The 26,972-nt window shown below is 41.9% G+C and overlaps 2 protein-coding genes across 2 annotated transcripts in view; one reads left to right on the top strand and one right to left on the bottom strand.

Annotated features, from left to right (window-relative positions):
- CENPN (centromere protein N) overlaps positions 1-6,841 on the bottom strand; it is a 48,054-nt gene extending 41,213 nt beyond the window's left edge. The window contains exons 1-2 of the mRNA XM_030204505.1: positions 6,810-6,841; positions 2,673-2,853 (exon numbers count right to left, since the gene is read on the bottom strand). Of these exons, the coding sequence (XP_030060365.1) occupies positions 2,673-2,846 (174 nt within the window). The 5' untranslated portion in view covers positions 2,847-2,853; positions 6,810-6,841. The remainder of the gene's footprint in view (positions 1-2,672; positions 2,854-6,809) is intronic.
- Positions 6,842-7,408: 567 nt separating this feature from the next.
- CMC2 (C-X9-C motif containing 2) lies at positions 7,409-24,294 on the top strand. The gene is made up of 5 exons (XM_030204506.1): positions 7,409-7,527; positions 7,637-7,671; positions 13,199-13,321; positions 17,015-17,086; positions 24,066-24,294. Exons 1-5 carry the CDS (start codon positions 7,482-7,484, stop codon positions 24,144-24,146), a joined length of 357 nt encoding a protein of 118 aa, XP_030060366.1. The 5' UTR covers positions 7,409-7,481; the 3' UTR covers positions 24,147-24,294.
- Positions 24,295-26,972: the final 2,678 nt, after the last annotated feature.

The raw sequence follows: 26,972 nt of genomic DNA, 5'->3' as shown, positions 1-26,972 counted from the left end.
TGGGATCCGTTTCTTCTTTCACTGAAAAACCAATGAGTAAAAAGCCTTTAGATAAAGAACCTCCAATATAATCTTCACAAACTTTTTATTAATGGAGGAAGAGACCTCAGAGTTTACTGTTAGCCACAAACTTGGCCATTTATGCTTTCAACTTCCATCAATGGTCAACCCCTCCCACCCCCTTTTTTAAAAATCAAATGTGCATATTGTGCAAAAATGAATTTTAAAGAACTTATGTCAAAACCCATGTTTCTTGCTGAAGTTTTATTATCTGGACCTTGTTTTTTGAATTTATATATCATATTTGTAATCTCATTGTTATTCTTTGGATGGCATAACATCTTTCGACAACCTTGGGAGACAGTGAAGTTGTTAATTGTTCTGGTCTGTAAATTGCATCTATGATATAATAAAGATATTTAAAAAAAAAAAAAAAAAAAGAAATGCTAGAAAGAGGCTAAAACCTTTCAGCCTTTTCTGCTCCAGTTTATAACTATATCACAAAAAACGTTCTTCCTTTAAAATATTTAATTTCTTTTATTACAATACATATATCACATAACACATAACACTGATTTTTTTTATAAAAGGTTCTAGGGGTATTCCAGGAAATTACACAATGATGAGCTTGAGGTACTACCGGGCAAAATGGTAGAAAAACTTTATAAAGAACAAAATTTAACACTTGGTTTAATGGAACAAAACCAACATGGATTTAGCTCAAGGAAGTCTTGTCTCATCAATCTGCAATGTTTTAAAGGTGTGAATAAACATGTCAATAAAGGTTACTCAGTTGATACGGGGTATCGATTTTCAAAAAAAAACATTTAACAAAGAGGCTCATTTTCAAAGCACTTAGCCTCCCAAAGTTCCATAGAAACCTATGGAACTTAGCCTCCCAAAGTGCTTTGAAAATATGCCTCAAAGTCTCCCATGAGACTCCTGAAGAAATTAAGAAACCGTGGGATAGGAGGCAATGCCCTGATGAGGGCGGGGAGCAGAGATTAGGATTAAATGGACAATTCTCTCAATGGAGAGAGGTTGATAGTAGACCCCAGAAATCTGTACTGGGACTGGTGATTTTTAATATATTTATAAATGATCTAGGAGTGGGGACAAGGGAGGTAATTACATTTATAGGTGACACAAAATTATTCAAAAGTTGTTTGATCAAGACGCTCACTGGGCGTTATACACAAACTTCTAGGTATCTGGCCGATCAGCTTATTCCTTCAGGTGCCCTTCGCTCTTTCCAAGGTAACCTTTTAGTTATGTCCTCTTATAGTTTACGTTGAAGACAACCTGTCAAACTTGTTATCATGGTTCAAGTCTAGGATGATTTGGCAGCTTAGTCCACAGAGGAGGGTATACAAGGGAAAACTAGTCTAAGTGTGCTAAAAACCTGATTTGTTACTTGTTAAAAAAAAAAAAGTTGGGTATCTCATTACATTTTGGAGTCCTCATCGTTCTGTAGATGTGACTTGTTTGGGATGGCAATGGATGTTTGGAACACAGATACTGTTTGCTGCAGATAAATCCAATGTTTATTAACTTTGTACTAATTGCATTTATTTTTTAAGCCGTGCACCGATTTGCAGTATGGCTCGAAAGGTGGTTTAGAAAGTCTTAATAAACTAAACTAAAATGCAGGAGGACCTTGTAAGACTGAGCATCTAAATAGCAGATGAAATTTAGCATGGACAAGTGCAAATTGATTCTCATCGGAAGCATAACCCTAATAATAGCTACATGATTCTAGGTTCCACATTTAGAAGTCACCGCCCAGGAAAAGAATGTGTGGAAATTGTGGACGACGCATTGAAAAGCTTCAGTGCGGCAGTAGCCAAAAAAGTAAACAGAATGTTGGAATTATTAGGAAAAAGAGAGAATAAAACAAAGAATATCACATAACGCTCCTGTATTGCTCCATTGTTATGCCCACACCTTGAATACTGTGTACAATTCTTGTCACCGCATCTAAAAAATGGTACAGAAAAGAGCAACCAAAATGGCAGAGGACAGAACTTTCATATGAGGAAAGGTTACAGAGGTCTGGGCCCTTCAGCTTGGAAGAGATGGTGAGGGGAGATATGACAGAATGTGGATTTGTGTTACTAAACAGCACACTTAAAAAACAAATAGCAGATAATATTTTTTTTCACTCAATGCATAGTTAAGCCCTGGAATAACTGTCAGACAAAAACAGTTAGCATAATTGTTTTTAAAATGGTTTGAACAAGATCCTGGAGAAACATTTTCTATTAATTTAGACTTAGGGGAACTGGTTTAGCCACTGTTGGAAACAGGATATTGGGCTTGGTCAACCTTTGGTCTGACATAGTATGGCAGTTCTTATATTCTTACGATCATTTATAGCACCAATTATTATAGTAAACCAGACCTCTGAATGAAGTTTGAAAAAAAACCAGATGGTTACAGATGCTTCATAAAAGGTAGCAAAAACAATTCTAGTGATCCAAACTTAACTATATATTCTGACAATGTACTCACAGCAAGTTGAGTTCCAGGTTCTTGCTGTGACCACTGGCACAGCAAAAGCATACAATGATCTTACATAATACTTTGCCTGTGTAATAGCAGAGCCAAGAAACAGGTGTGGCTTTAACTACTCAAATCAGTGGTCTATATAGATAGATCACATCTCCTTTTACCTCACAGAGGTGCACCACATCCATGGCAATGTTCTCCTTGGCCTGCCGCAGGTTTACGTTCTGCAGCTCTCCGTCAGTCAGGAAGTCCCAAGCCCTTAGAACAACCAGCATCTTGTGCAATGGGATTTTCATAACTGTCCTTTTTATAAATTCAGCAAGAGCATCATCCATCATAACGAAACTATAAGAGATGTGAACCAAGAAACGAAAAATACCTAACATTGAAATTGCTGATCTGGGCCTATTAATAAACAAAACAAACAAACAAACAAAAAAAACAACAACCCACAAACAAACCCCAAAACAATCATATCCAGATTGACTCACTAGAGGCCAGTGTACCTTTTATAGATCACTGACCTCAATTTTATAGTTCAGTAAAATTCTCAAAGTGTTAGCATATAATAAATAGAAAGACTTCACTACTCATATTAACGTGAACCACTTTAAGGAATAACTCAATATGAAGTCATTTTTTGCAGAAGAAGAGACCCCTCCTCCAATTAAATAATCACACTGTACTTCATTGAAGACAGTGCCTTGGAAAACGCAACAACAAATAAACACAATTATATAATAATGATGACCCCACTAGCCAAGTCCTTATCCGACCAAGGCCTTAACCCTTTCATCTATGCAGACGACGTCACAATATTCATTCCTTACAAATCTAAACTAACAGAAATCACCAATGAAATCAAGATCAGCTTGAATATCAAGGACTCTTGGGCAAATGCATTTAAACTAAAACTAAACAAAGAAAAAACACACAGGAAGAAGGGGAGGAGGAAAAAGGGGAAGGGGGAAGAGTTCGGGGGGGAGGGGAGGGGATGGGAGGGAGAGAGAGGGGGGAGTTAAGTGGGGAATAATAGGGGGAAAAAGGATGATGGACAGTTTGGATGTTTAAAGGTATAATATAAGATGGAAATGTTGGGGAATGCAGTATTCCCATGTTGATATTTGCAATTTTCAATAAAAATTTATAAATTGAAAAAAAAAAAAAAAGAAAAAAACCACACTGTCTCATCCTCTCATCCCCACACAGCGCGGATAACCCCAATATTATCAACACCCCAGATTACACCCTCCCTATCTCAGACAGCCTGAAAATCCTTGGCGTTACAATGGACCGCAACTTAACACTAGAGAGCCAAGTGACATCCACAACAAAGAAAATGTTCCACTCAATTTGGAAACTCAAACGCCTGAAACAATTCTTCCCGAGGGGAACATTTCGCAACCTGATACAATCAATGGTACTAAGCCATGTAGACTACTGCAGAATTTATGCGGGATGCAAAGAACAGACCTTAAAGAAACTCCAGACTGCTCAAAACACGGTAGCTAGGCTTATCTTCGGAAAAATGCAATTTGAAAGTGCAAAACCCCTTCGTGAAAAACTACACTGGCTCCCAATCCAACAACGCATTACTTTCAAAATCTGACCTATGGTTCACAAAATTATCTACGGTGAAGCTCCGGGATACATGACAGACTTGATTGACCAACCAACTAGAAAACACACCCGAATCAACATGAACGTATCTAAATCTGCACTACCCAAGCTGCAAAGGACTCAAATACAAATCAACTTACGTGACCAGTTTTTCCTACATAAGCACACAAGTGTGGAACTTATTACCAAAAGCCTTGAAAACAACGAAATACCACCTAAACGTCCGGAAAACACCAAAAACTAACCTGTTTAAAAAGGAATGCCCTACCGATCATACATAAATGCCTGATCTTTGCAACACAACAAAAACTAAAGAACGTAATGGACATAACACAACTCTTCCACTGTACAATTTCCTAGTGTGGCTATGCCACATGAACTTTATCTTACCACAACATCACTTTGTATTTGTTTAGACCGGAGTCTGTAACGCCTCTCCGGTAAAACAAAATATGAAAGTGCCAAACCTTTACGAGAAAAACTACATTGGCTCCCATTTAAAGAACGCATCACGTTCAAAATATGCTCCCTAGTCCACAAAATCATTCACAGAGAAGCACCAGCCTACATGTGGTTGACGGACAGACGACAGAGGGTGGTGGTAAATGGAGTTCGCTCGGAGGAGGGAAAGGTGAGTAGTGGAGTGCCTCAGGGATCGGTGCTGGGGCCGATTCTGTTTAATATATTTCTGAGTGACATTGCCGAAGGATTAGAAGGTAAAGTTTGCCTATTTGCGGATGATACTAAGATTTGTAACAGAGTGGACACCCGGGAGGGAGTGGAAAACATGAAAAAAGATCTGCGGAAGCTAGAAGAATGGTCTAAGGTTTGGCAATTAAAATTCAATGCAAATAAATGCAAAGTGATGCACCTAGGGAGTAGAAACCCAAGAGAGACGTATGTGTTAGGCGGTGAGGGTCTGATATGTACTGAGGGGGAGAGGGATCTTGGGGTGATTGTATCCGAGGATCTGAAGGCGACAAAACAGTGTGACAAGGCGGTGGCCGTAGCGAGAAGGTTGCTAGACTGTATAGAGAGAGGTGTGATCAGCAGAAGAAAGGAAGTGTTGATGCCCCTGTACAAGTCGTTGGTGAGGCCCCATCTGGAGTATTGTGTTCAGTTTTGGAGGCCGTACCTTGCTAAGGATGTAAAAAAAAATTGAAGCGGTGCAAAGAAAAGCTACAAGAATGGTATGGGATTTGGGTTCCAAGACGTATGAGGAGATACTTGCTGACCTGAACATGTATACCCTGGAGGAAAGGAGGAACAGGGGTGATATGATACAGACGTTCAAATATTTGAAAGGTATTTATCCACAAACAAATCTTTTCCGGAGATGGGAAGGTGGTAGAACGAGAGAACATGAAATGAGAATGAAGGGGGGCAGACTCAAAAAGGATGTCAGGAAGTATTTTTTCACAGAGAGTGGTGGATGCTTGGAATGCCCTCCCTCGGGAGGTGGTGGTGATGAAAACAATAACGGAATTTAAACATGTGTGGGATATACATAAAGGAATCCTGTGCAGAAGGAATGGATCCTCGGAAGCTTAGCCGAGATTGGGTGGCGGAGCCGGTGGGGGGAAGAGGGGTTGGGCAGACTTATACGATGTGTGCCAGATCCGGTAGTGGGAGGCGGGACTGGTGGTTGGGAAGCGGGGAATAGTGCTGGGCAGACTTATACGGTCTGTGCCAGAGCCAGTGGTGGAAGGCGGGGCTGGTGGTTGGGAGGAGGGGATAGTGTTGGGCAGACTTATACGGTCTGTGCCCTGAAAAAGACTGGTACAAATCAAGGTGAGGTATACATATGAGTTCATCTTGTTGGGCAGACTTAATGGACCATGCAGGTCTTTTTCTGCCGTCATCTACTATGTTATTAAGTCAGACCTGATAGACCTACCACCCAGGAATGCCAAAAGATCATCCCGCACATTCCTTAATCTGCACTTCCCTAACTGCAAAGGCTTAAAATACAAACTAATGCACGCGACAAACTTTACCTACTTGAGCACACAAGTTATGGAATGCATTACCGCGTAACTTAAAAACGATTGACGAACTAATGAACTTCCGCAAACTGCTGAAGACCCATCTCTTTAACAAGGCATACCACAAAGATCAACCAATGTGAACATACACAACTCTTCCACATATATTCAGAACTGTCTCACAATATCTGCTTGTTAAACTACTATCATGTTTATCAATATCATGTTACCCAAGTTCCTTCTGTAATACTAAATGTATATTTTTCTTTTGTATTTCCACCATTCATGATGTATTGTAAGCCACATTGAGCCTGCAAAGAGGTGGGGAAATGTGTGATACAAATGCAATCAATAAAGAAATAATACCAAGAACTGATCAACTGTCCAGATACAAAACGGGGCCCTCCCTCGCACACTACCAGTTCAGCTGGAACCCATATTAAAAAGCCTTTGACACTCGGAAGCAAAACCTACAGACCCCAATATACTCCCCTCGAATAAAGCCCAGCACAGAACTAATGTCCATTAGAGGAGGCCGAGGAAAGGGAACGGGGAACTCTCATTGTCACTCGAAGGCCTCTTTTTACCTCACTGCTACAAAAGCAGACAACCCAGCGGCAACAAAGAGAAAAACAGAGCCAGAAATCCAAGCTCAGGACCTCACAGCAATTCACACCAACGAGATTTCCATCTAACCTCCTTGATTGATTCCAAAACGCGCCAGAGCAGGCGCTTCAAAGCCACCAATCACAGTCCGGCGCCTCCGTGTCGTCACAACTGCGACCGTCTCCAGGGTGAGGACAAAAACAATCCAATCAAGGAGGTTTTAGGGGTTACATTTATTTTTTATACAGAAACAAAGTACAAAATATATACACGAAAAGACTTTAACATTTTATACTAATAAAGAGAACTAAACCAAGGAGATTTAATGACACAAACAGGTAACACCTCTTTCGTGGCAACGAACAGCTGAGGAAACGTAGTGACACAACGAGAGGGAGATTTCCTTGGGGAAATGCACAGCTCACGCTGCTGCGCGCGCGGGTGATCTTTTCGCTCCCTCATTGGCAAAGTTTTGAAGGAGGTTTCATGACAGCAGACGGCATGACATAAAAAGCTGAAGCCAGTCTCCACCCATGTTAATTCTCCCCAAAGCTGCCGCTGCCATCTTGGTACACCCAAATAATGTCATTGCTATGGCGACAAGTTCTGCCCACACTGGTTACAGCCCAGATAATGGACTTAGATAGGCTCGTGCCGTCTCCCGTCTTGCTCCTGACAGCCTGCCAATGGCGGAGAGGTCCCTTTCTTACTTTTTCCGGTTCCGTTACGAATGGAGGTGGAGCTTGTCGGAGCTTTTAAGGGATGTGGTTGCTGCTGGGTTCAGCAAGTTGGTTTGTAAATTCTCCTGGTAGGTTCAGGCACGATATTGGCCTGACAGTTTATTTCATTCAGGACGGGGTGAGGCGGGTGGAAGAGATATCGTAGCTTTATTTTAACGTGGTTTTTGGCATTTGCAGGAGTTATTGCCAACGGCAGTGAGTCCCTTTCTCGGGTAAATTATTATTGTTATTTATTGCATTTGTATCCCACATTCTCCCACCTATTTGCAGGCTCAATGTGGCTTACATACATTTGTTAACATTGTCATTGCAGGATATCAGATACAGTTAGTAATGTGTAGCGATTAGTACATAAGTACATAAGTAGTGCCATACTGGGAAAGACCAAAGGTCCATCTAGCCCAGCATCCTGTCACCGACAGTGGCCAATCCAGGTCAAGGGCACCTGGTACGCTCCCCAAACGTAAAAACATTCCAGACAAGTTATACCTAAAAATGCGGAATTTTTCCAAGTCCATTTAATAGCGGTCTATGGACTTGTCCTTTAGGAATCTTATCTAACCCCTTTTTAAACTCCGTCAAGCTAACCGCCCGTACCACGTTCTCCGGCAACGAATTTCAGAGTCTAATTACACGTTGGGTGAAGAAAAATTTTCTCCGATTCGTTTTAAATTTACCACACTGTAGCTTCAACTCATGCCCTCTAGTCCTAGTATTTTTGGATAGCGTGAACAGTCGCTTCACATCCACCCGATCCATTCCACTCATTATTTTATACACTTCTATCATATCTCCCCTCAGCCGTCTCTTCTCCAAGCTGAAAAGCCCTAGCCTTCTCAGCCTCTCTTCATAGGAAAGTCGTCCCATCCCCACTATCATTTTCGTCGCCCTTCGCTGTACCTCCAGGATTAGGAAGGGAAGGGAAGAAGGGAGAGAGTGGTTAGGGTAGTTATAGAAGGTGGGCGTTCATAATTGAGTGGATTGGTGAGGTGACTTAGAGGCATATTTTCAAAGCACTTAGCCTTCCAAAGTGCCATAGGTTTCTATGGAACTTTGGAAGGCTAAGTGCTTTGAAAATATGCCTCTTAGTGAGGCTGTAGGTTCTCATTGTAGGCCTTGTTGAAGAAGAATGTCTTCAGAGATTTTCGAAAGATAGTGTATCTCACAGGCTGCAGAGAATACCTTCTTCTGCTTTAGACTTAGCCTGGCCTCAGAATTATTTTATTTATTTCAGTACATTTATACCCCGCCTTTTTCCATAGTGTTACATCCTATAGTATATCTCCAATCAAAATGAGCTCTCTCTTTCATCAAGCATTGCCATTTCCTCCCCTCACCCTCCCCACAGACAGTTTGAACTTCGTGGGTGTGGTTTGGATCTCTTTCAGGCAGAGAAAACTAACAACTTATAGCAGCAGCTTCAGAGAGCATTTTCCATCTCACAGGCTGCAGAGAACACCTTCTCCTGCTTTAGACTTAGCCTGGCCCACCCTACCCCTCTACCCACCCCTAGAGTGACATGTCTTATATAACCTCCCTCTCATTACTTTTACCTCACCCATTTCTATTCTTCTATCACCTTCTCCCACTACTCCAACCAGAGTTACACCTAATCACACTGACCACCCTTCAACATCTTCAGTCCTTCTGTGACTGTTCTCTTGTGCTTGACTGCTTAAATATTTTAAATTTAAATGGTTTACTTTTTGTCTATTAGATTGTAAGCTCTTTGAGCAGGGACTGTCTTTCTTCTGTGTTTGTACAGCGCTGCGTACACTTTGTAGCGCTCTAGAAATGTTAAATAGTAGTAGTAGTGTTTCATTGATTGCTTTCAGGTCTGTAGGTAATGCATTCCATAACTGCGTGCAATTAATAACGGTAAAAGATGGATCCCCGGACCCTTGAGCACGAGCTTAAAAATGGATCGCTGTTTTTTTTGACTGACATTTATGTTTTCGGTATGCGGTGTGCCTCAGGGCTGACCTACAGCTCGGTCCTGGACCAGACCTGCGCCTGCCCGCTCTGACGCGCTGCTCTTTTCCTACGAGGGGTTGATTCGGCGGAAAGTCACCAAGGAGGTTGGAGAAGGAACAGAAGATCCAGATCCCCTCCCCCCCCCCGGCTGCTGCCATATTGGTACACCCAAAACAAAGTAAGAAGGAGGCTATTAGCTGCTCTATCCACGTTGTTGCTCATTGTTATATTTATAAACACTCCGGTTGTGCAGCATACAGATGTACAAAGAGGAACAATCACAACGGAATAATCTTTCATAGGTTAGAGTAGTAATTTGGCTTAAATTGTAGTCTTCATGACATTTGGGGCACCCTAGCAAGCGTTGTACTGGTGTTGAGACTTTTTCACTTAGTTAAGGGCTACCAAAACAGACAATATTCAGAGTTTTTATTTTTAAGTACAAAGGGTTTTTTTTTTTAAAGTTTAATTAGGTTGAAACCTGTGAGCATTTAATTTTTTTTTCCTGTGTGTAGATTTATAGGAGGCAACTTTTCAAAATAATCAGGGGTGCTAAATCCAATGGAAATTACCTCTCCCTAGACATGGTCAAGGAATTTGGTCAATATTGAGGATGCTTGACCACCCACAGAGCTGACTATGTGTAGTCAAAAGAGAAAGATAGTGTGTGAGAACTTGCTCCTTTTTGTTTTGTGGAATGCAGTGGTATACTATAAAAACGCACTTGATTTTTTTTCTATTACTACTATTCAAAAGAGAGGCATTGAATAATGAGAGAAGAGGTACCTTCGTGCAGAAATTCTGTCCAGTCTAAATGTGCCCGTATTTTTCTGTTGTGTGTGTATATATCTTAGTCTGTTTGGATGTAAGTGGTGTGTGTTTTTTTTTTTGTTTTTTTTTTAAATCTTTGTCTCTCAGCAGTGTGTTAGTATATAGACGAGGCCTGGGAATAATGATGGCTAAGGGAAAGCAGCAGTAGAAAGTTGGAGCTGAATGACATATTTATATTTTGCAAATGGTGATGCATAGCTTGATGGGATGTCTTTTCTGTCATAACAGAATAAAATAATTTCTTATCTTCTTAAAGTCAACCGAGGAGGAGCAAATCTGGTGGAAGGGAAAATGAGTCGGCATGGAGTTCAGCAAAGAAAATCTTGCCTTAAAACTATTAACTGGTTGATATTCAATGAAAGTTGAGTCGACTTCAAGCTTCCTGCTATGATTTAATAACATTTACTCAGTTACTACCCAAATCTGAACACAATTATAATGTAAATTATAAGACCGTGTCTGCCTCTGATAGTTGTTAGGTTAACCCATTCATACAATAATATCCATCCACAGCTTGGTAGTTGTGGCAAGAAAAATGTTTGTGCAGGCCAGCAATACACCACCAAAATTCAAAATAGCAAACAGCGTACTGTTAGCTGCCTGCTATTTGAATATTCCATCACTCTTTCATTATTGCTACCAAGTATTACATATTTTGGCCATTTGCTTTAAACTTTGATGGTCTTAATTCATTTATCCAGACCTTAAATGCACTTAGTATTGCTTTTTAAACCTAAATGCAAAACCTAAGGCTGGTTGAACAATTAGGTATAAACTGTGTTGTTTTGGACTGCTTTGAGTCCTACTCATCTGTACATCTGCTGACTAGAATTTTGGAAGACATAAAAATTGAAGTTTTGGATGTACTCTGTAGAAGTTGTTCACTTTTGCAACGTCTGTATGGATTCCTGTTTGCATGTGACAATGTTTGAATAACTGTTTATACTTATGGCTATGATTTCTGAACACGCGGCATCGTTAAAGGAGAGACTTTAAAATGCCCAGTTGGATATATATGCTAATCTTAACTTTAAGTGTTTCAGACACATCCATTTACTTGCTCCTATGATGTTACGGGATTCTATTATTCTGTCTCTCTATTTTCAAAAGTAAGCCACATTGACCCACGTTTACTTGGGATAATGTGGCCTACACATGCCTTTAAAACATTCTTTACCCTTCATCTTTTAAGGCACCGCCTATCCAACTGTCTGGTGATGGCACGAGGAAAGCAAGTTTGGTCCATTGAAGATTAACTCAAAATAACCTGTTCCTTAGCTGAGCTCTAGTATTACTATATTGAAAATGTGACCATACCATGCCTCTTGTTGTGTTCCACTAATAAGTTAAATGATTAACTGGCTTTCTTGAAAGGGTTACATAACCTTTGGATGCGTGACTAGGAACACAAACACATACCGTACTTATACAATATCACAATTCTGCATCTACAGCCACAATATCACAATTCTGCATGTACAGCCACAAAACAACCTTTTAGGGTGGATGGTGTTCACAATGAGCTCCTTTTTATTATCTACCAGAAAGAGAGAAGTTTTCATTTTTGGCACAGTAAAAGTTGTGACAAGAAAAAAGAAAACCAATGGACTGCATTAGGGGCTTATAGCCCATTTATTTATTTATTAGGATTTATTCACCGCCTTTTTGAAGGCATTTACTCAAGGCCGTGTACAGCAAGAATAACTCAAACATAAGCTATAGACAATTACAGCAGTAAAAATATTCAAACAATACAAAGTATGGCATTGTATGTCTTTTTTTTAATGCCAACAACAATCACTGTAGTGGTCTCAATTGTGCTGGTAGTACTTACATTGGATCTGTCGTACTGTGTGGGAGAAGTCTTGACTTTATAGATAGGCTATAGTGTTTTTCACCATCTGTTTGAGTCTTTTTGTAGCGCTATTTAAAGGAGTTCACCTTCCTTTTTGTGTTTGCCTTAGAGAGTATTTGAGTGTTTGGACCCCTGAGGCAGGCATTGTTACTCCAAAACACGTGTTGGGTTTTTATGAATAAGACTCTCGATTTGTTTCAGGCTTGGAGGCCCTGCTATGCTGTTTTTTTTTTTTTTTTTTTTTTAATCTGTGTGCTCTTGAGCCCTCACAAGATCCTGATGAAACTGCAGCTGTCACCTTGGCTGGTCCAACAGATGAAATAAAGCAAGCAGTGCTCCTGTTCCTGGGTGCGTTTGCCAAGGTGATGTCTGTAGTTTTACATGAGCTGGTAATTCTGCCCCCGACGCAACCAGTATCTCTGGCGAAACATGGCCTGTGGGGCACAGATGTTTGGATGCCTGTGAGCCTTTAGATAATAAATGTTTCTTACAAGGTCCGCCTCTTGGTTTTATCTTCCACGTTGGATTTGGTGGACTGCCTGCCTTGTTGCTTTTTGACTCCAGATACCCCACCTACAACTGACACTCCCTACATACACACACCACACCTCACACAGGGCTGCTGCTGCTGCATACACACTTGTACCCCTGATGTCCACCCCTTCCCCCGATGGGAGTTCCTGAGGGGACCCCCCCCCCCCCAAGTTGGGGTAACAGTTTTATAGGGCTTATCTTAATTTCTCTGCTTTGAGCTCATTCAATCCTAGTTGTGTCAGTGGTGGGGGCTGCTTCTTATACATAGTAACATAGTAGGTGACGGCAGAAAAAGACCTTATGAACCACATCGGTCTTTTGAGACCTGTTAGTAGAAGTATGAGGATCCTGTAGCATAAAAATGTTTCTCTCCAAGCGGCCCTTGCTCTTGGTGAATGCCTCAGGGTATGTTTTATGTCCTGACACTCAATACACCTTACCCATTTGAGAGACCACAAAATGCTCCATGTGGTAATGCTTTTATTTATTTTCAGACCTGTAGAGGATGAAACACTCATCTGATATTATACCTCTTGTCTTGGCAGGTGGAAGGATTTTCTCCTTTCTTTTGTCCCTTGGACCTGGAGATGCATCCAGACCTCTCACCTCACCTGCACACTGAGGAGTGTAATGTCCTTATTGTCCTGCTCAAGCAGTGCCATCAAGAGGTAAGATGAGATGGTAGGTGTGGAACAAATCCTGAAACAGGTTGTAAGGCTATTATATGTAACTGAGAAACTTACATGATACTGTTTCTATCACCATAATTAAAAAGGTAAGGTACACACACAACTGCGAGTGATAATATTGTCCGCTTGTGTCTGTGGTGATTGTATGTTCGTTATCTGTCACAAACAAATATGGTAGATTTGGTGAGATGTAAGTGAAACGAGATGAAAAAGCTTGTTTAGCAGATTTCTATCCTGCATTAGCTATAAAATCTAAGCGGGTTACAATCCAACATATATACTAAAACCCAAATTAAATTAAAAAAAAACCCCCACATTTTAAACATCTTTTAAATTCTGCAAAAGACTTGCTTAAACAAGCTAGCCTACAATCACTTTTTGAGAAAGTTTACACCATCTCAACTTCTGGGAAAGCTTGCTTAAATAAATAAGCTTTTAGATCTTTGCTGAAAGAGAGCAGCGGAGTCGCCTTCCCCAGCTCTGAAGGAAGAGTATTCTACAGGATGTCCAAGATCTCTTGTCTTCTAAACAGACTTGATGGAATGAATGGACATCCAGTAGACATTTACCCTGAGGTCTCAAAGAATGAGGTGGTTGATCTTATATTTTGAAACAAGAAGCAGTGCTTAATGGGACATTGTTACTCGGAGCTCTTTAAACTAGAACCAACAACTTGAACTGTACTCGCCAAGTAATAGGCAATCACAAGATGGGCATAAGGGGCTAGAATCCAGTAAACGGCGCCCGAAATTAGGCTTTGTCTCTTATAGACACTACTTCAGCAAACTGATTTGTATCACCAACATTCAAAGCTGAAGGATAAGATTGATTCAACTACCAATTCACTGTGAATCATAATTAAAAAAAAAATGTTTTTGTAATTTTTAATTAATGGAGGAAAAAGACCTGAGAAGTTTAGTGAAGAGTGAAACGGAGAGCCCCATTGGGAAAGTAACGGCTAAGTGACCTCATATCCATTCGATTGTTGAATTGTAGTTAAGCAGAGCTGCTGAAAGTGTTGAACTACAATAGTACATTAGTTTATCACGGTGCAGCCTTTGAAAACCATTAAAAATATTAAAATTTCAAAAACACTTTCAAGAACTAAGTTTTACCTTAGAGAGCACCTGCCACACCTTCTAACACTTAGAAGGTGTGGCAGGTGCTCTCTAAGGTAAAACTTTATTCTAATAAATATGCAGAGCTACACACAGCTAGTTGATGGAAAATGTTATATATATATATATATAAACCTTCCCCCCCCCCCCAACCTGCACCATTCTATCATAGAATCTCGTCACTGATAGCCCCAACTAGAGCTGCCCCCTGTTTATAATGAAAATGTCAAACCCTGTTGTAAATTATTAGCCTCTCAGAACTCCTATATCATTGAGTGGTAGCATCCTTAATTTCTATAGCCACCGCAGTCCATATCCGTATTGGCTATCTCAACCTCTATATATTCAATACAATTTATATTAAAAAAAATTGTATTGTTTATAGCGGTTGAGATAGCCAATGCGGATATGGACTGCGGTGGCTATAGAAATTAAGGATGCTACCACTCAATGATATAGGAGTTCTGAGAGGCTAATAATTTACAACAGGGTTTGACATTTTCATTATAAACAGGGGGCAGCTCTAGTTGGGGCTATCAGTGACGAGATTCTATGATAGGTTGGGGGGGAAGGGTTCCCCCCCTCTTTTTTTATTTTTTTTTATTTTTTTTTACTGCAAGTCGATGGAGGGCTTTCGCTAGCAGCCTGAGATATCTAAAGATGATGGAGAGGCCCAAGGGTCTGGGTGGGTGGGGGGGGGGGGGGGGCACCTCTTTCTAGTTATTCCAAATTAGATTTGCAGTTTCTATCAATTGCTATAACCCTTGGAGACTTGAGTCCACTTAAATTTATATCCTGGACTTTAGGGGGAGTATCCTCGCCGATTTAAACGTACAAAAGTGCTGCAAGCTCTGAAGCGTCACTACTGCAGAGCATGCTAAATTCCAGCAGAGGTGGGTTGGACGAGTAATAGAGGCTCCAGCTATACGAAGGAAAGCGGGTGTAATGATCCTTTTTCGTCGAGGCCTAGATGTACAAATTAAGTCGATTAAAACGAGATCAGGATGGACAATATGTCTTGGCTGAGGTACTGCTGGAGGGGAAACGTTTCGTCTTATGTAGTGTCTATGCCCCCAATGTATTTGATAAACAATTTTTCAGTAGGCTGATTGCTCTATTGGCCCCCTTTCCGGGGGGCAATATTGTCTTGTGGGGGGGGGGGGGGGGGGGAGAGACTTCAATATAGTATACGATCCTCAATTACATAGATCAGCAGCAGCATTCTAGAGTTCGAGTCACTATGCCCGAGGATTGCCTTTTTCATAAATCAGATTCCTATTTAAATGTGCATCTTTAAAACTGTATTGGATAACACAGAAATGCTTCATGATGCCTAGTTTCCTCTTTGGTACAAACATTTGCATATGGTTATGACTGCTTACCAATAGCAAGATGCCTTTCAAAGTGCATAGTGTCCATTAGAGAATGACACGGGGACAAAGTTTTCTCCATCCCCACAGGTTATGTCCTCATCTGCATAAGCCTTGAACACTTATGACTTTATATTTACATCTTTTTATTAAAGTATAAAAAGGAACTATATGCTGTGCAACTGTTGTGTATAAATTACAAATAGAGAACCATAATAACAATGAGCAGCTATAATAACCCTCCTTCCCACCACCACCCTCTACCCTTCCAACCCCAACAATAGGTGATTTCTACTACACCAAGGAATCCTAATTCACACTGTTAAAATGTCCAGGGGTATAAAATACAACCCATACTATATGCCCTAGAGGGGAAAAATATGCCCTGTAAAGCACTGTTGTGTGTTTTTAAAAAAATCTGTGGATAAATAAGAAATCAACAACAATCTCAGGATTCAATCTAGCTCTCCTGTCTTCCACAGTCCTTCCTGGAATAGAAGTTGTCTTCTTAGAAGACGTGCTGGTAGGATGTACAGGATCCCCCATGCAAATTTGGCAAGTTGTGGCCAGTATGTTTGCTTGGTTTTCCAAAATATCTTTGTAGGCATCACTTAAACATAACAGTCCAGTTCATTAACAAGCTTCAGAGTAGAAAATGACACTGGGACAAAGTTTGTCCCCATCCCCGAGGTTACTGCGGTTCCCCGTCCCCGTGTCATTCTCTAGTGTCAATCAATGGCATGGAAGCTTTAAAAACACTTGATGACATCACAATGTGTTCTAATCAACCTGAAATTCAACTGACCTAATTACTGGTGGAGGGGATTGGCACATGAAGAGATTGGGCAAGGGGCATTCTATCTGTGGCAGAAATCGGAATTAAATTGGAAGAATACTTCAAAAGTTGTTTTTTTAGGGGATGGGTGTCACATTTACATGAGGGAACAAATTAGACATGGTGGTTTTTATAAAGCTAATTTTCCTGTAGAAAATAAAGTAGCTTCTGTGGTAAAATCACTCTTAAAGGCTCCTTTTGAAGGAAGGGAAAAGCAGAATGTGCATCATGGTTTGAGACAAAGTGAAACGGAAGGCTGTTCCTGTGAAATGAAGAATAAAAGAGAGGTGGAAAATATGAACTCTGTCATGTCCGTGTGATCACGTGTCCTCGTCTGTTCTTGTACCAGAATCGCTTCATGAAGTATTTTGGCCAGTGCAATGAGGCAGATCGAGAAATGCGTCGGTGCTTGAAAAAGGAGGTAAGTCTGTTTTGTTATGGGGGAAATATTCAACTTGTCCACTTTGAGGGTAATTTTGAAATGGAGCACCTTGTTAAAGCACTTTAACATGCCAAAATCCTGCCTCTTTTATAAAAGCAATATTAAAATACGTGATGGAAAAGATGCCCTAGAGCTGGTGTAAATGAAGGCTTTTTGCCTTTCTAACGCAAAATTGTTTTAGTCACTGGCTCTGGGGGGCTTGTTGAATCCAGTATTATTATTATTTGTTGCATTTGTATCCCACGTTTTCCCACCTATTTGCAGGCTCAATGTGGCTTACATAATGCCGTAATGGCGATTGCCATTTCTGGATTGAGAAATACAATATGGTTGTTAAGTCAGAGTAGATTAAGCAATCAAGTGTAGCGAGTTCAAATTCTGGCATGAGAAATAGAGTGGTATTTTTAAAGAGTTCATGAGTGACAGGGAAAGTTAAGCAGTCAACTGTAGAGAGTTCATTCTTGGAATGAGAAGTAGAGAGGTGTAACGATAAAGTTCATTACTGCCAAAGTACAGTTCAGCAATCCAGTGTCGCGAGTTCGGTTTTGTCCCGTTCTGGTATGGGTTTTGTTGTCTGGTATTTAGGATGGATCGTTGTGGTATGCCTTTTCGAATAAGTTGGTTAATAATATTATGATACACCACAAAGTTTCTTTTTTTCTTCATAGGTGAGCATCTTGGGAGTCTTTTTCTGGATTCAAGAGCCTCTATGGCGTTTCAAGTGAATAGAGTAGTTCAATGGGCTTTCTTAGTTATACATAAGCTATGTTGCATTAGAATGTATTTTAGGGAACATCGTTTTCGGTCGCTTGTTCAAACATTGTTACTAAGTTGTTTGGATTATTGTAAAGTTATTTATCTGGGCTGTCCTCAGATTGCAGACACCTCAGAACAGAGTAACATAGTAGATGACGGCAGAAAAAGACCTGCACGGTCCATCCAGTCTGCCCAACAAGATAAACTCATATGTGCTACTTTTTGTGTATACCTTACCTTGATTTGTACCTGTCCTTTTCAGGGCACAGACCGTATAAGTCTGCCCAGCACTATCCCCGCCTCCAAACCACCAGTCCCGCCTCCCACCACCGGCTCTGGCACAGACCGTATAAGTCTGCCCAGCACTATCCCCGCCTCCCAACCATCAACCCCGCCTCCCACCACCAGCTCTGGCACAGACCGTATAAGTCTGCCCAGCACTATCCCCGCCTCTCACCACCGGTTCTGGCACAGACCATATAAGTCTGCCCAGCACTATCCCCGCCTCTCACCACCGGTTCTGGCACAGACCATATAAGTCTGCCCAGCACTATCCACGCCTCCCAACCACCATCCCCGCCTCCCGCCACCGGCTCTGGCACAGACCGTATAAGTCTGCCCAGCACCGCCACCGGCTCTGCCACCCAATCTCGGCTAAGCTCCTTAGGATCCATTCCTTCTGAACAGGATTCCTTTGTTTATCCCACGCATGTTTGAATTCCGTTACCATTTTCATCTCTACCACCTCCCGCGGGAGGGCATGCCAAGCATCCACTACTCTCTCCGTGAAAAAATACTTCCTGACATTTTTCTTGAGTCTGCCCCCCTGTTGTTGTTTCCCCTTGAAACGATCAGATCGACTCTCCTGCTATTATGCTAAGGTTCACTGGTTGCCACCATCTACCAGAATCCTTTTTAAATTTTCGTCTGATGTATAAAGTTTCCTGTGGGATGGCACCACACTATTTGCTAATTGTTTTATACTATCCAGTTCAGCAAGGCCTTCTGGAATGATTAACTTGTTTTCTTTTCCCTCCATAACGGGCAAGAGAAGAATGAGATATTTTCTTTTCAGGCAGGCCGGTGTGGTAAAGAGGTTTGTTTTTGATATTTTAGGCACAGAGGTATTTAGATTTTAGGCGTCATCTTAAAGACTTACCTGTTTCAAAAATGTGTGGGTATTTTATTTTTTAGTTGATTGTGTTTCTATGGCGTGGAGGAGTGGCCTAGTGGTTAGGGTGGTGGACTCTGGTCCTGGGGAACTGAGGAGTTGAGTTCGATTCCCACTTCAGGCACAGGCAGCTCCTTGTGACTCTGGGCAAGTCACTTAACCCTCCATTGCCCCAGGTACAAATAAGTACCTGTATATGTAAGCCGCATTGAGCCTGCCATGAGTGGGAAAGCGCGGGGTACAAATGTAACAAAAATAAATAAAATAAATCCTAACTTTATGTCCTGGCTTGTCCAGTCACCTTTCTTGTAATCCTTGATGGAACTGCAAGGTTTTGCAGAATAAAATAAAATTGTTACTCACAACCTACCCAGCTCCCCCCTTCCCTCTTTTCCAAATAGGCTGCAATCATCAGTAATAACAAATCATAGATCCATTCAATCCCTCCAAACCAAAACATGACTCCAGAGTTCATGGAGGCAAGAACAGTCTAGAAAAATGTGCACCCAATTCCCCCGTCCAACCTTGCAGACAGGAGTCATCATCTCATAACTTCATTTGACTTTATCTGCACCTGCCTTTGCTGTTACCATAGAGGCTGCCATCCTGGGCAATTCCCTCGTCTTGCCTAATGGTTAGACTGGCCATGCTTACATTTATACTCTGCAAAACACAGAAGTTTATGAAGAGAAGCGTGTCCTCTTTGGTCTTTCTAGCAATACATGTACACCATGGCACACTTACCCTCTGGCATTTACACCTACTCGGAATCGTGCGAGTCCCTTGAATAACTTCTGCTTTGAGATTTGGGGCTTAACGGAGTGCTTGATGGTAGAGATGTGGTCTCCTCTTTGACTGCAAGTCCACCTCCCCTGTGACACACTTCTGCCCCTCTATAGAGCGTTCACATTTATAACATCTACATGTTGCACGGTTTGTGTAATTTCACCACTGAAACATGCAAATGGCAGCACATAAATGGATATATCGTGAACTGGAAATGCAGATGGATTTGAGTGGGTTTTTACCGGCACAGCTGGTGCTGTACGTATTTTATGAAAGGCTCAGTATTTGTTAAAAATTAAATATTTGCCTACTTTCTCTTTTTGGCGGTTGTGCCTAATATGTATCAAATTATCCATACAGAACTAGGTTCTATAAATGATGCTGAGAAATTCAAGTACGGAGCGCTATTCTATAAAGGATTCACATTGTTTATAGAACAGCTTTCAGCGCTTAAATGACGCCTAACTTTATATGCCGGCAATGATGCCTGCTGAAAACAGGTGTAAATGCCGGCACCTAAGTTACTGTTACAAGAAATGATTTATCTTGGGGGAAAAGAGGTCTAGAGAGCACTCGCTACTGTTTATAATTTAAGAGCAGGTGCTGTATTTATAAGTTTTAGGATATTAATTTCTCCACCAATCACCAAAGGTGATAATTGCAATAAATTAAGTATATATAAAAGATACCATATACTCAGAACACAAGGAGACCGTATTTTTAGCTTCAAAAAGGTTGATTTAATATACAATTGCACACGAGAGGTAGGTTTTAAGAGATATTTTACAGATAATCTGTGCTTAAGTAAGGTAAAGTAGCAGGTCTAGATCAAACGTTATAACTTACAAAGCATTTTGTGGTCCATTGAAGAGCCATGAGGCAGGTGAACTGCAGATCAGGAGCAAGGCATCTGGATTGGTGCTGAAGAGAGAATCTCCTGGAGGGAGAGTCTGGAAGAGAGAGAGCTTCTGCAGTGAGTGGATCTGAGTTGCTTGCAGTTGAAGAGAATCTGATATATGCCATGTGGATCTTTGTCAAGGTTGCCAGATGGGAAAAATTTTCCCCGCCCAAAATCAGCCCCAAACCAGCCCAATGTCATCGACCCCGCCTCCAATGTCATCGACCCCGCCTCCAACATCACCGACCCCGCCCCCTGACGTCAGCTCTGATGTCATTTCCCCGACCCCAACGACACCTCTGGCGTCATAAACCCCGCCCCCGATGTCAACCCCGCCCCGGAAAAGCTTCTATTGGACCAATAGAAGCCCCGGAAAAGCTTCTATTGGACCAAGTTAGACCAATAGAAGCCCCGAAAAAAGAGCCCACACCCTGCACAGCTGCAGTGAAAAAGAAGCCCAATTTCCCGCAGCCCGCAACCTTCGATAATTTCCCGCATCCTGGCTTAAAAACCAGCCCAATTGGGTGGGGAAACCAGCCCACCTGGCAACTTTGATCTTTGTCCTGGTTTACTGGTTTCCACACGACCCTTGGGCATTTGCAAAGCATTGTGGTATCTTGGTCTCATGTCTGCACACGACCCCTGAGTCTTGGTCTCATGTCTTATGTCTTATGACATCACAAGACTTGCTGTCTGGATCTTGCTGACAAATGGTCTTTTGATGTGAAAAAGGCTTCCTGCTCAGTCTCTGGAGCAGATACACATTACAAGTCCTTCCTTTCTGTACATGTCTGAAAGCTGATGGGAGGGGCAGGTATACCTTTGACAAGCAAATGTCCTGTTTATGCTTTTCCTCTGAGTTCTTTGTTTTCAATGGGGTATTCAGGTGCCCACCTTAGTCAAGCTTTTGTTAGGTGGGAGGGCAGAGGAAGCTCTTTTGTCTTTAAGTGTTTGTAATTGACTATCCCTGCTCTCAGAAGTTCCCAGAAAAAGGAGCTTGAAATGAAACTATTCTCTCTGCTGCAGTGTCAAATATATAAAAGCTGCACAAATATATTGGTGTATATATAATCCAGCAAAATATCATGCTACACATTTAATTCTGATGATTGGCTTATACCATAACACTGTCATTTACTTGTGGCGCTAATCCCCCCCAAAAAGTTGATACTTGCAAAATCCAAAAAGTGGTAGGAAGTATAGCAAAAGTGTCAAAAAAAATGTCAGAGAACTTCAGTGTATGAAGTCAAGGGATAGTCTCACAGTCACCGGGGGCAACTCAACAGCAATCAGGTGTACCCTGTGTAGTGACAGTTTTTAATCATTGACTGCCCCCAACCTTCCTTAGTGTGTGGTATACACAAAAAGATTTTTGTTTGTGTGTGTGTGTTGTTTTTTTATACTGTTTATCTTATTTTTCTCTTTTAAATTCCACACATATACTGTACCAGAGGTAACTTAATCTGTAAATATCCAGTAACATTCCTTGCTGATGGAGATAATTTGACTGGGTTGGAGTCGTAAGGAGAGATACTAACACTGCTCTTTATCAGATTTTCCCTTGACAAAGCTAAAACTGCGAGACAGGCACCTGTCGGGAATATTGCCTCACCTGGGAACATATACAAGATGAGTGCTGTCAAATTATCTCCATCAGCAAGGAATGTTACTGGATGTTTACAGATTAAGTTACCTCTGGTACAGTATCCTGCTTATAATCGAAATAGAAAAACGCCTATATTGTGACCCAAATTGGGAGATAGACGTTTATCTCACAAAAACGAATAAAGCGGTATAATCGAAAGCCGAATTTGGACGTTTTCAACTGCATTCCGTCGCGGATGCGGACAAAGTTGATGGGGCGTGGTTATCGGGCGATCACAGATGGGCGCCTTTCGCCGATAATGGAAAAAAAAAATACGCGTTTTTAGCGAGAATTTAGGGCACTTTTCCTGGACCCTGTTTTTCCACGAATAAGGCCCCAAAAAGTGCCCTAAATGACCAGATGACCACTGGAGGGAATTGGGGATGACCTCCCCTGACTCCCCCAGTGGTCACTAACCCCCTCCCACCACAAAACATGATGTTTCACAACTTTTTATTTTCACCCTCAAATGTCATACCCACCTCCCTGGCAGCAGTATGCAGGTCACTGGAGCAGTTATTAGGGGGTGCAGTGGACTTCAGGCAGGTGGACCCAGGCCCATCCCCCCCCCCACCACCTGTTACACTTGTGCTGGTAAATGGGAGCCCTCCAAACCGCCCCCCCAAACCCACTGTACCCACATGTAGGTGCCCCCTTCACCCCTTAGGGCTATAGTAATGGTGTAGACTTGTGGGCAGTGGGTTTTGAGGGGGATTTGGGGGGCTCAACACACAAGGGAAGGGTGCTATGCACCTGGGAGCTCTTTTACCTTGTTGTTTTTTTTTTTTGTTTGTTTTGTAAAAGTGCCCCCTAGGGTGCCCGGTTGGTGTCCTGGCATGTGAGGGGGACCAGTGCACTACGAATCCTGGCCCCTCCCACGAACAAATGTCTTGGAGTTATTCGTTTTTGAGCTGGGCGCTTTCGGTTTCCATTATCGCTGAAAAACAAACGCGCCCAGCTCAAAAAAAGATAAACGTCCATGTTTTTCGAAAATACGCTTCGGTCCGCCCCTTCATGGACCCGTTCTCGGAGATAAATGCCCATGGAGATAGACGTTTCCGTTCGATTATGCCCCTTTATATGTGTGGAATTTAAAAGAGAGAAATAAGATACAGTATAAAAAAAACCACACACACACAAACAAAAATATTTTTGTGTATACCACACGCTAAGGAAGGCTGGGGGCAGTCAATGATTAAAAACTGTCACTACACAGGGTACACCTGATTGCTGGTGAGTTGCCCCGGTGACTATATGAGACTATCCCTTGACTTCATACACAAGTTCTCTGACATTTTTTGACACTTTTGCTATACTTCCTATCGCTTTTTGGATTTGGCACTTATTCTGTAACAATTTGTGTAAATTCTGGGAATGCCCCTGAAATTACATTCTATAGGACTTCCGTGCACAGCGTCATAGAATACAATGTGTGCATAACTCCCAATTCATGCCAATTAACGTCCATTGGTTGTTAGCAGCCAAGTATTGGTGCAGATTGGCTCATTACTCAAGTTGCACGTACAAATTGGCTTTGGACGCTGATTTGCGTACGCAGCTTTTGTTGCCATATATAGAATCCAGGAAACAATGTCTTCCAGACTGGAGCTTTGTTTTTCCTTTTACGTAGTGAATTGTAGGCCATCCAGTACATCCGTTTATAAGGTTTGTAACTGGGTTCTCCTTCTCCCTTGCTTTCTAGTACCAGGAAAATCGTGCCAAAAGTCAAGCGCGTGCTGAAGAGATGAGAAAAAGGATCATGAATGTATCAAAAGCAGACTGAAAAATGACACGATTTTTAACAGGGTGATTGTGCCATATGGACACTGTGAAGACAGATCAAAAGACTGATTTTTTTTTTTTTTTTTAACGTTCAGATCATTTTGAGCGTGCAAATTTCTCAATTGCTGATTTTTTTAAATAAAAATATTTAATACCGGCATCTAATGTTTTTGATTCATTTTATGTTCCAATGTGTATGATGTCATTGAAACACACAACAGTCTCATTGGAAAGTATGTTGAAGCACATTGCAGTTTTGTGTTTTTTGTTTTAACAGTAATTTCAGTGTTTTTAATTGAGATTTGGGTTGGGACACTCTGTTACATCATATAATGCTTTTGGAAAGCTTTTATGCTAGTTTTGTTGTCTCATTAAAACCAGGGATGTAGTTAGAGATGGTAATGTACCAGCTCGACTTCAAAATAAAAACTTACATTATAGTATACTAGTAAAAACTGCCCGTTTCTTAAGGGAAGGAAACGGGCACTAGCAAGGCCATCCCCCACCCTCCCTTGCTGTTCCAGACTCTGCCCTCCCTCCGTTTTCACCGTCCCCCGCCGCCGTCCAGTACCTGTGCTGACGGGGGACCCCAACCCCCGTCAGCCGAAGTCCTATGCTGGCCTTCGCGGCGTTGCTTCTTCAATGATTTTGTGTTCAAGTTCGTCTGCGTGCGTCTGACGTCAGATGCACACAGAGGAACTTGAACCGAAGAGCATTGAAGAAGCAATGCCGCGAAGGCAAGCACAGGACTTCAGCTGGACGGCGGCGGGGGATGGTTTTCGCCGAGAAGGGGGGTCCAGTGGGCCATAACGCAGGAGTGGGGGGGTTATTGTAAGCGGAGGGAGGGTGGAGTGTGGAACTCGGTGGTGGGGGGGGAAGGGGGGTCTGTGTTGCCCCGCTCCCTGCCACTTGCTCCAAAGTGGCAGGGAGCGGTGCAATGACAGCTGATTCCCAGGCAGGGGGAGGAGTAGTTTCCCTACTCCTCCCTTTGCTTTGGTATCAGCTGTCACTGACGTCAGTGCGTGCCTGCCTAGCAGACCACCTCTGAGGGAGGCATGGTCCCAGGCACATTCAAACGTTGGAGGTGAGAATTATTATATAGGATAGTAAAGTTGTATATTTTTTGTCCTGATGTAAAAGTACTGGTAAATATAATATTTACCAGTACTTTAGATCCAGAACAAAAATTTTAAAGCCTAATATCAGTCTGAGTCAGACAGTAGAAACATAGAGGAGTTGGAAGCGAAGGTTTCGTGTACTGACTTTACAGCCCTGATTAAAATGGACCTCTCAGGTCTAAGTATTTCATCTAATTGCTGTTTTTCTTTGGGGGAAAGGGAAATGGGACTTGATATACTGCTTTTCTGTGTTTTTTTGCTACTACATTCAAAGCGGTTTACATAATATATTTATTTGTACCTGGGACAATGGAGGGTTAAATGACTTGCCTAGAGTCGCAAGGTGCAGCAGTGGCAATTGAACCCAGTTCCCCAGGATCAAAGTCCGCTGCTACTCCACTCCAGGGACTTTTAAAATTTGAAGATCTGCACATATTCCAGCGTGTCTGGTAATGATTGCATTCTCCGAGGAAAGCAGGCCTTCTTATTCTCACATGTGGGCAACGTCATCCATTGGAGCCTGGTACGACACTGACGCGTGAATGAAATAGAAATTCTAGCAATCTCCCACCACGCATGTGCTAGTGCCTTCCTGGGTCCTCCAGTCTTCTTTTTCTGCAGAGCTGAGAGAACGTGTTCAGCGCTATAGTGCGTGCTTGTTTATAAACCTTACCACATGTCGCATGGTTTGTGTAATACTGCCACCGAAACATGCAAACGGCAGCACATAAGTGGATATATCTTGAACTGGAAATGCAGATGGATTTGAGTGGATTTTTACCGGCATAGCTGGTGCTGTACATATTTTATGAAAGACTCTGTGTTAAGCCTTTCATTAAATATTTGCTTACTTTTCTGTTATACAACTTAAGCTCCCTTTTTGGCATTGTACCTAATTTTATAAATTTATTCTCATGAAATGCCTAGCCACCTGCCTAGGGTTACCTTGTGGCCACTTTGAGGGTCTATCCCCAGCACAGCTCGGGTCTGCCTGGGTCACAACCGCCTCTGGGCAAGGAAATGTAGAAGGGAGGTTCTGGAAGCAAAATTTAGGCTCTTGCGCATGGCCCAAGGGATAGGCAGAGCGCCAGACTCTTGATGTGTGGATGAGGCCATGGTATAGGGAGGAGGGTTTTAGATTTGTAAGGAACTGAGCAACATTCTGGGGCAGGGGCAGTTTGTTCCAGAATGAAAAGAACATAAGTATTGCTATACTAGGACAGACCAAAGGTCCATCAAGCCCAGCATCCTGTTTTCAACAGTGACCAATCCAGGTCATAAGCACCTGGCAAGATCCCAAAACAGTACAATACATTTTATGCTGCTTATTCTAGAAATAAGCAGTGGATTTTCCCCAAGTCCATTTTAATAATGGTCTATGGACTTTTCGTTTAGGAAGCCATCCAAACCTTTTTTTAAAACTCGATAAGCTAACTGCTTTTATTACATTTTCTGACAACGAATTCCAGAGTTTAATTACATGTTGAGTGAAGAAATATTTTATCAGATTTGTTTTAAATTTACTACTTTGTAGCTTCATTGCGTGCCCCCTAGTCCTAGTATTTTTGGAAAGAGTAAACGAGTGATTCACATCTACCCGTTCCACTGCACTCATTTCATACTACTACTACTAAGCATTTCTATAGCGCTGCTAGGGTTACGCAGCGCTGTACAATTTTAAACAAGGGGAAGGACGGTCCCTGCTCAAG

The sequence above is a fragment of the Microcaecilia unicolor genome, chromosome 5, assembly GCF_901765095.1.
Source record: "Microcaecilia unicolor chromosome 5, aMicUni1.1, whole genome shotgun sequence".
NCBI lineage: Eukaryota > Metazoa > Chordata > Amphibia > Gymnophiona > Siphonopidae > Microcaecilia > Microcaecilia unicolor.
This window is presented reverse-complemented; position numbering and strand designations above follow the sequence as displayed.